Raw genomic sequence first — 10163 nt, forward strand, 5'->3', positions numbered from 1 at the left:
TTTACTGTACTAAGAGCACATAATCTATCCTCTTAGCAAAACTCAAACTGTACAGGGCAGCAGTACAGTGGACTATAAGGATAATGTTGATTGAAACTTGATGTCTGTGGATTAAAATCTCCCTTTTCCTTCTCTCCATGTCCCCTAGAGGCTACCTTTCCTCCCTGATTTTCCACATTTGGAGATTTCAGATAGCTTGTGCAAGAAAAAAATCATACAGTATTTGCCCTTCTGCCACTGGCTTATTTCACCTGGCACAATGTCCTCAATGTACCATCTCTCTTTCTCTCTCTCTTCTTTCTCTCTCTCTCTCTCTCTCAACTGAATATCTAGCTTGCTGTATGCATCTATTATATTCTTTTCATCTATTAGTGACATTACCATATCGTGACTATGTACACAATCACTTTGATATGATTCAAAAAAGGGGGGGAAGTGTCAAAATGAAAACATTTGTCCACTTCAGAATGCCAAATAGTTGTCTATGGCCATACCACCCTGAACGTGCCCGATCTCGTCTGATCTCGGAAGCTAAGCAGGGTCGGGCCTGGTTAGTACTTGGATGGGAGAATGCCAAATAGTTGATAGTGATGCTTGAAATCCTGACTCCCCCCCAGTCCAAATGCACACCCAGGGGTCCTGCCAGTGGTCTCTGCCATACCTGCCACTTCTGTGGGTCCTGGGGACCTAGGCCTGTCTACCTAGTTGCCTTGCAGATAACAGCTCTGCTGCCAGCAGATGGTTAGTGATTAGAAACTAGCATTCCCTCTTTGAGAAGCCATCTGAGCTGAGAGTCAGGCTGCATATCCTTAAGCTCATGGCACCTTGGCCGCTGCTGTCAGGAACCCCAACACGCCCACCTTCCCCTCCCTGGCTCCTGCCCAACCCCTGCTGTGCCCTTGTTTTATAACTGGAAGTCTTCGAATGTCCTCAGGCCCTTTTCTTGTTCCCCACTGCCCATCTCATCTCTTTATTACCACTCTTTTACTCTTCCTCCTTCTCCATCCAGGCCCAGCCGTTCTGAACTACAAGTGTGCACTTTTCCTGGAGTCACTATATCCTTTCTTCCTTCATGAAAGGCTTTCTTCTTCCTTTGACTAAATCTTACCTAGCTTTCAAAACCCAGCTCAGTTATCATCTCCTCCAGGAAGCTTTCTCTGCCTCCTGTGCACTGTGCTAGACAATCCTCTGTTCTTCTACCTCTGCCTAGCATGGACCACACAGTCTACAAGTATCTGTCTAGGGTCTAGTGTCCCAAATAAGCTGCCTACTTTGAAGGTAAGAAAATGCTTTGCATTCCTGGGTAGCTAGTCCTTAGCAAAGGACTTGGTATGTCATATACATTCAAAAGGATACATGCATTCTCCACCTGACCAGCCCAACGGACCTAAACTAGTAGGCTCCAGAGATCCTGGTTCACCAGGTAGTATGTACATTTAGGCCTCAGGTAAAGATTTCCATGTAACTCCGGAACAAAGTTGGATGTGATTGTGAAGTATCCAATTTCATTACTCAGAGCTCCTTGGAATTCTCCGAAGGCCACAAAGGCATATGGCTTCTCCTTCTCAAAGGAGAAGAAACATCACAGAGTGCTTTGTACTCCCTCCTGGTCCTCATCAGATGCCCATCACCCATCCTGTTATTCAACACTCCTTCTTCTGAGATTAAACAGCTGGACATTTTCAGACAGCCCTGTTACCAGGTAACCAAATGCTGGAGATAAACAACTCAAAAAAAAAAAAAAGAAAGAAAAGAAAGGTTGAGGAGCAGGAGGAATTTTTATCAGAAGGTGAGACAAAGCCATGAGCATATGTTTTCAGGAAAAGGATAGAAGTCCAGCTCTTGCCCTGGTCAAACTTCCCAGGCTTTCCTAACCTCCAGAATGTAGCATCTGTCCACAGCCCCACATTTCCTATTGGACTTGAGTCCTGCCCACATTCTCACCTCCCACCTCCAGTGGGTGCTGCGGAGTTAATGGCCTGAACCATGTCAGTGGTAAGAGCATCCAGTAGACTGGTGATAAATTCCAATTTCTTCCCTTCTGGACAGCCTAAAAGATAAAATGAGATTTGAAGGCAGATGTCCAATAAGTAACCAAATAAATGGCCTTCTCAGCTATCATTCCTTCCCAAGTTTCTGGAAATCCTTATTCAGCTTGATCCGTTTGGGGGAATGTATTTACTGCCCAGATGACGCTCATAGACCTTCAGCATTCCTCTACCCAGAGCCCACAAGGTATCATCAGACTAAATGGATAGTAATGCTTTCAATTTTCCTGCATCTCACACATTTTTTTTTGCTGAGTATCAATTCAGGTACTATGTTAAAAGCTAGGAAAACAATATACAAGGTTCTTAACCTGAGAAACTTCACAATATACTGAACTAATATGCTCAGGTTAATGTCCAGGGAGTTATTGTAGGTTATAAAAAATGCTGCTCTGAGAGTAAGAAGCATTACTGTTGGAGTATAGGGTATGGTGGGGTGGGGAGGAATCCCACTGGTTATCAAGTTGACATGAGTAGATCTATCAAGAACCTCCTCCTTTACTCTCTCCCCTCCTTCTCCAGCTGATTAGACTCTCCCTTGGAAATAGTCCCAAGACCTTTGTTCCTTGTCTTATCTTAGTGTTCCAGAAAAACCCTATGCACATCACATATATTCCTGTTCCATGTCTACACCCACATAAAAGAGCATGGCTAGGAAAAACACCCCCCCACAACCACATAGATGGGAGCCTTAAAACTCACGTTCATCAACGTGAATGGGCTTCAATCTACCCATGGTGACCTCTCTGCAGCTTCTAGGACCTTCTCTTCTCTCTCCAAACGTACAGGTCTTCTACTAAACACTACTTCTCATAAAAAGCATGGGCTCTAAGGAGGGTTTTCCCTCACATCTCCTTGCTTTTAGCCCCCAGGATGACTTCATGACTACTTGCATATACGTGCCTTCCTTTATCTGTACACAATCTGCCTCATGCACGCTATGAACCTCATGCCAATTTTGGGTACTAGATTACATCTAGTGCCTGGTGAACAATGGAATCCCCCATTCTTATCTGTTACAGGGATGGCTAGAAGCAAGGGTCCTAGAGGCCACAGCTCTATTTTTGTGATTGCTACAAAGCTCACGTGGAAAGCCCGACTTGCAGGACTCTCTACCTTCAGTTTTCGCTCTGGAATGGGTCATGAAGGTAGAATGCAAATTCCCACCCATACCCACCTAATTTTGTACTGAGTAAAGACTATGGTATTCCAAGTCATCGATATTTACTCATCTCATTGTGACCCCTAGCAGAGTTCACTATAAATAAGGGTAAGTACAGCCCACGAGTCCTTCCAAGATCCAGGGCCCCTCTCCATGGGTCTCATGCCATTCCCTTACCCACAATATCCCTGTGGCCATCCTCAGTCACTCAGATCATCATGAAAACATTCTGTGGAGCAGGTGGCAGATGCTGCCCAGGCCCCACAAGACAGCCACCTCTGTAAGCAAACTTCTCTACCGATCCCATGGCTTCTGACCCCATGCTCCTTATGGTCCACTTGCCCAGCATCCCTCCTCCTTGTGGTCCACCTGCCCAGCATTCCTGCTCCCTGTTTTAGATCAAGAAATGGCCCCAGAGTAGATTGGAAGGGGGAAAAGTAGATACCAAAAGGGTAGCATCTCCCCACCTGGTAGCTCCCTGTCCTTGAAGGGGTCTTCCACCTCTGCGCTCTTTGCTCTGGCATCACTCTCACAACTGGGCATCACATATCTGAGAAGAGAGATGAGGGGTTAAGAAAGGATGGTAACCAAGCCTACTTCAGCTACTACTATCCAACAATGATGTGCTGTCACTAAGGGTTAATAACGTAAGATCCCCTGCACTGTCCAGCAGCTACAAGTTAATCTAACATAAATGTTCCACTGCGACATGTAAAGGCATGTCTTTTAACCACTCAAGCATGATAATGGTGTCAATATCAGATATGCATACTGGACTCTGTGTGTGTGTGTGTGTGTGTGTGTGTGTGTGTGTGTGTGTGTGTGTGTGTGTGTGTGTGTGCATGTCCTGAGGCTTAACTCTAGGCCTGGGCACTGTTCCCTAGCTTTTTTGCTCAAGCCTAGAGTCCTACCACTTGAGCCACATCTCCACTTCTGGCATTTTGGTGGTTAGTTGGAGATAAGAGTCTCACAGAGGGCTGGGAAGGAGGTCCAGTGGTAGAGTGCTTGCCTTGCATGCATGAGGCCCTGGGTTCAATTCCTCAGCACCACATAAGCAGAAAAGAAAAGCTGGAAGTGGCACTATGGCTCAAGTGGTAGAGCGCTAGCCTTGAGGTGAAGAGCTGAGGGACAGCGCCCTGGCCCAGAGTTCAGGCCCACAACCAGACCCCCCCCCCAAAAAAAAAAAAAGTCTCACAGACTTTCCTGCCTGGCTGGCTTCAAATTTCAGTCTTCAGATCTCAGCCTCCTGAGTAGCTAGGATTATAGGCCGGAGCCACATGCACCTGGCACAGGACTTTTTTTTTTTTTTTATCTATGGAACTTAAGGAGGACTTAGTAAGATACTTTTATCAAGAAATGGAGCTTCAGAGTAATTACTTTTCTACAACCAGAAAGGGACAGATCTACAACCAGCATTCAGGTCCTCATCTGCTCAAGAATGGAAACACTGATCTCCTGTGATGTGACCTGACTCTCATGGAACCTGAGAGAGGTAAAGCTGAGACAGGCCAGCATAACTAGGAGCTGGTCCCTTTGTCCCAGGACTCAGCCTGAGGCACAGGCTCTGAGTGGGCTTACCGTGTGGAGGTCCCAGGCAGTGGGCGCCCAGTATCCACCAGCACACACCAGCAGTAGCCAGTGGATTGGTGGCACTGCACTGGCTTATAAAGCCCCCCAGGGGCACACTCGGGAATGACAATGCCCTCTCTGGGGTTCTGCCTGGCTTCTTCCAGGGCGCTCTGCCTCTCCTGGTCACACGAGTGGATTTTCTCTGTAAGAGAAGACAAGCCTCTGATAATGTTCACTCCTGGGATTTACCAGCCTCTCCTTCTATGTCTAGCACAGCAAGGACCAGGTCCCAGGCCCAAGGAGCTGAGGGCTTGGCTGATGACACCTCACCGACAGCTATGTCTCCCACACCTGGTAAAAAGGTGTGGAAGGCAAGAAACAGGATAAAAAGGCAAGAAGGCAAGAAACACTCCTCACACCCCCATCCCTGTGGCCACCGCTGCTGTCAGGGCTCATCAACACTCCCACAGCCGGGGCTCTAAGGCTGCTCTTCCTCAAAGCAGTGGTTTGCCTCAAGGCTGGAATTTCTTCACTGTTTTCGGAGGAGCTCCTGCTGATACGCCGCCGTCTACCGGCTCCAGGAGAGGTGAGTACAGGAGTCAGGCTGCCCTGCCAGCTAATGCGGGAATGCCTGCGTAAGTAGATGCTCCTAAGCCCAGACACGGCAGGACACAGCCACAGGCCACCAGCTTCAGACAGACCTGCGCTATGCACCCAAGAGGAACAAAAATAAGATCCAATGTTGGCTCCTTCCAGTCTCTGCACTGGCTGGATGAGGTAGGCTGATGGACTTGAATCCATTTCACAATGCTGTTTCTGTCCATTGGGAGAGAAAACAGGTCCAGCAGGAAGATGTCTGCACTCAGCGGCCTCAGGAATAGGTGAACGTGTCTGAACAACCAAACTGGGTCTCCCTGCAGCCAGACCCAAGCAGAGACAGTGGACCAGTGCCAGGCCTGGTCAGCTGCAGAGAGCCTCACACCTGCAGGGCCTCTTATCTGAAAAATGTTGCCAATCAACCCACCTGGCACCCTTTTTTTTTTCCCTTTGTGGTTTTGTTATGGTATTGGTAACCTTGAGAGCCATTCTGCCCTCTAAACACAACACAAATGAGCAACACAAACTGGTGCCAGAAATAATGATGCAATATACCTAAGGCCCCAAGGAAGCATATGACGTAGTAGATGGACACAGATACAAATAAGCATAATGATGTCATAAAAACTAGATGAGCCAAGCATTGGTGTGCATGCCTATAATCCTAGCTATATCCAGAGGCTGAGATCTGAAGATGCTGCATGTGAGAATCTTAGCTCCAAGGAACCAGCAAAAAGCTGGAAGTAGAGGGGTGGATCAAGTGGTAGAGTGATAGCCTTGAGTGAAAAAGCCAAATGAGACCCTGATTTCAGGGCCCAATACTTACTCTGTCTGACTCTCTCGCTCACACACACACATACACACACATGAGATTAGATGATGCAGAAACCATTCTTGTTCTCACTGCTGGGAAAAATGCTGAATATTTCTCTAGGAATCTGAAAAGTCTCAGAGTTAATAGACAGGTGTGTATAGCATATTCAATACTGAAATACAATTTCCAAACTTTGGAAAGAAAAAGCAACTATTGTATTCATAATGTAGCTATAGCAAACCTTAAAGAGCATTTCCTTGGCTGAGGACTTTGAGTTTAAAACAGTTGATGAACATCAGATTAGGGATTCCCTGCCCATGATAACTACCTCAGGACAACATCCAGAGGCCGCTTATGAAAGAACTAGAAACCGAATGGGAGACAGAGGAACTGGAGAACCTGGGTGTTGACTTTGACCCCTGGCTGGGACAGAGACATGGCAATTTCTAGGTGATTACCCCGAAAGTTTGCAATAGTTCCCCAATCCCTATTTGGTAGCCTTGTTTCCTACCTCATATTTCATGCCATTAGGGAGGTAATGGAGGAACAAAGGTAAAGGAAAACAGCTTTTTATTGGTACCACCACCACATTCATGTAACAACTGCTGACAGAGGCTTCTCCAGGCCAGTCTTCCGGAGCCATAAACCAGACTAAGTTGAGAAGCCAGAAGAGGAGGAGGAAACCCCCAGTGTAGCAAGAGAGATGAACCTAGCTTCATACCCCTGGAGTTCTGAAGCCTGTGGACATGTGGACAGGAACTGGGTGGGAGAAATACAAACCCAGAGTTTGGGGTCTGTTAATGGGCTTCTGGAATTCCTTGGAGGCTATTCCGAAATGTCCAGTCAACTTCTGTGATGGAGAATTAAATCATGAAAAGGACAAAGTTCTCTAATCTGGAAACATGGAGCATAGCATAGAATTGAGAAAAATGCTAAACACAGAGTGTATCACTTTATACTTTCATATGTGTCTATCACTTCATTACAGTCCCTACAAGCCCGGGGCCTCTAAGAAAAAGACAAGAATGGTTTATTGAAACAGCACAAATCATTTGTGAAGAGTACACAGTTTGTCTTCCAGAAAGAGGAAAATCTCTCTTAAAGTTCTTTTACATATACATATATATATATACATATATATATATATTTGTAAAGATACTGTACAGAGGAGTTACAGTTACATGAACAAGGTAATAAGTCCTTTTCCTATTGAGCATTGTTACCCCCTCCTTTGTTTTTCCCCTACCATCCCTTTCCTCCCTACCTCCCTAACTCCTCCCTCCTCCCTCCTCTCCCCCCCACTCCCACAAAGTTGTAATTCATTTTCAACATAGTGTCTTGTACATCTCAATGACAATGGGTCATCCTGTATCCTTATTTCAGCATTTTGTTATTTCTCTTCCCCTCCCCAAATCAGAAAAATATATATACAAGATGCAGGATACCGAAATTAAATACAGTAACAACAGTGGTTATACCATGGGGGAAGACCATTCAAGAGAAGCCAAAAAAAAATCACATACTACATTATAAGTATATCTAAAAGTTATTTTTAAAACTAATACCGTTAAAATAAATATTCCTTAAGTAAATGTTCCAGGCAATAGACTATGGGCTTCTCCACCTAGTCTTTATTATTTTTGGTGTCAGTACTGGAGCTTGAACCCAGGGCCTGGGCTTTTATGCTCAAGGCTGGTGCTTCACTACTAGCACTATGACTCTACTTCCAACTTTTCACTGATTAATTGGAGATAAGAGTCTCATAGACTTTCTTGCTCAGGCTGGCATAGAATCATGATCCTCAGATCACAGATTCCTGAGTATCTAGGATTAAAGGAGTGAGCCACCAGTATATGGCCCTAGTCACCATTACTATGAACACTTTGTAGGCAAGGAAGTTGAATTTTGGAGATTATAAATATTCCCAAGTTCACTCAGACAGGAAGGAAGAGGACTGAGATTCTACTCAAGGCTTCTGACAGCCAAGTTTACTTTGCTAATCTCTAGCTACTTATTCTAGGAAAATATCCACCCTCCCCCCCCTCACCCACCACAGTGAGCTCTTCCAGGTCACAGGCTACCCCAAGGCTGCCATGTTCAAGATCAAGTGTGTTCACACAGCACAGCTATTTCTGAACTAACCATATCCTTCTGGCTTAATCGTACAAACAAAGATTGTGCATTAATATCTTTCTTCCTCAGAACTAGAAAGCCTAAAATCAAATATGTTACTCACCTACCACTAGAGATCTATAACTTCAATAACAACAGCTAACATTTGAGTCTTTATCTAATGTGACAGACTGGGTACTAGGAGTTCTACTTATATTTATGGTTTTGCACTCATCCCAAGGCTCTAGGACAAGTGTGATTACATACTGTTCCTACCAGGAACACAGACTGGCTGATGGTCAAGATCATACAACTAGGATGAGGGCAGGGTTGGGATTCGAGCCCAGCTATGTTCTTCCTCTTTTACAGTAACATCTTTCACTGAAGTAGACTAATGTGATCTTTATCTGAACTTTTCTTTTACTCAGTAAATACAGTCGATTACTAGGAAGTGATCCCAAGAAATTGTGCCGCCCTATCTTCATGCCTTCTTTACAGCCATACACTGGACTCTGATGAAAATGATGGAAGGGGCCACAGAGAGGGAAGCAGAAGTGGTTCTGCCTATAGCCCACACCTGCTGAGACTTGAGAGAAACCATCTTGGATGCTCTAGCCCCATGAATCCTCCACCTGGATGAGTCAAGCAGCTAATTTAAAACCAGATAAAGAACCACTGGACCAACCCACAGATACATGTGCAAGAATAAAGTAAGCCAATAGGTTTAGAGTAGTTTGTTACATGTCAATAGACAACAAGCATCCATAAATCGTTTTCTGGAATGCAGGGCAGGGGGTCACTCTCTTGAGGGCCTTATCAGTTTGGAGGGGAAGGAGCTCCCCCAAAGTGGATAAACCCTGGCATGAACACACCCCATCTCTTCTTGGGAAAACCAAGGAAGAAGAACAAAACGGGAAGGTCTAGCCTGTTGCTGGGATAATGGGCCAGGGCCATCTATATGCCCTTGAAAGACACAATAAATAACAGGAGAGAGAGAACAATCAGGACGTAAAAATACATGAACACACATACTCACACATGTCCACATGGCACAGAGGAAAAGTGAGAGCTAGGTCACTTTTTCCTGAGCAATGAATGACTAAAGCTTCACTCACTTAGCCTTCGACTGTCTCAAAGAAGAAACACAGAGAAAAGCACCTCGACTCTGCCACCAGAAAACACAGAGCTCTCTCTTTCACCAAGTACACATGGCATCGGGGAAAGGAGGGACCAAAACTGAGCAAAAGTGGGTGGGACAAGAGACAGGAGAGGAAAGGTCAGGTTGAACCAGACAAACATAAACCCTGTCTGCAGGCCCAGAGCCCAGGTGGTTACATGTCCGCCAAGATGGGATCAGCATGGAGAACAGCTCTGTCTGGCCCATGCCCCTGTGCTCTCAATTGCCCATGATAATTAGGAGCAAGGCGTGCATAAAAAACCAAAATTCTCAGCTAATCCCCAATCTCCATTTGAGCCCAGAGTTTATCCTTTCCTCCTGGGAACCTTTTTTTTTTTTTTTTTTCTGCCTGTCTGTCTGTCTGTCTGTCTCATCATCTTTTCCTTTTCTCTTCTTTATTTTTTCCAAGAATAAATGGCTAACAAACATAAACATTTCAAGATTGGAGTTTCAGCTTCTTGGGCTAGGCTTCCTTTCTAATTGCTGCCTGGCAGAGGGGAAATGCTGAAAGGTGACCCAGACAGACAAGCTGAGGTCCTGGGTACCAACACCCAAGCACCTTCAGGACACGGAGTCAGCAGTGATGGGTGTGATAGCCACACTATGAGGTTTTGCAGAGAGAGAAAATGGTGATATAGTGGTGGCAAGAAGTCGTGGCAAGAGAAGGTCTGTATCAATTGAGAT

At 45.4% G+C, this 10163-nt stretch overlaps 1 protein-coding gene across 3 annotated transcripts in view; it reads right to left on the bottom strand.

The window, feature by feature from the left end:
- Smoc1 (SPARC related modular calcium binding 1) overlaps nt 1-10163 on the bottom strand; it is a 167783-nt gene that overhangs the window by 16951 nt on the left and 140669 nt on the right. For all 3 annotated transcript variants that reach the window (XM_070031215.1, XM_070031207.1, XM_070031224.1), the window contains exons 8-10: nt 4789-4981; nt 3678-3760; nt 1945-2050 (exon numbers count right to left, since the gene is read on the bottom strand). In XM_070031215.1, the coding sequence (XP_069887316.1) occupies nt 1945-2050; nt 3678-3760; nt 4789-4981 (382 nt within the window). The remainder of the gene's footprint in view (nt 1-1944; nt 2051-3677; nt 3761-4788; nt 4982-10163) is intronic.

The sequence above is a fragment of the Dipodomys merriami genome, unplaced genomic scaffold (assembly GCF_024711535.1).
Source record: "Dipodomys merriami isolate MVZ:Mamm:240054 unplaced genomic scaffold, mDipMer1.0.p SCAF_1, whole genome shotgun sequence".
NCBI lineage: Eukaryota > Metazoa > Chordata > Mammalia > Rodentia > Heteromyidae > Dipodomys > Dipodomys merriami.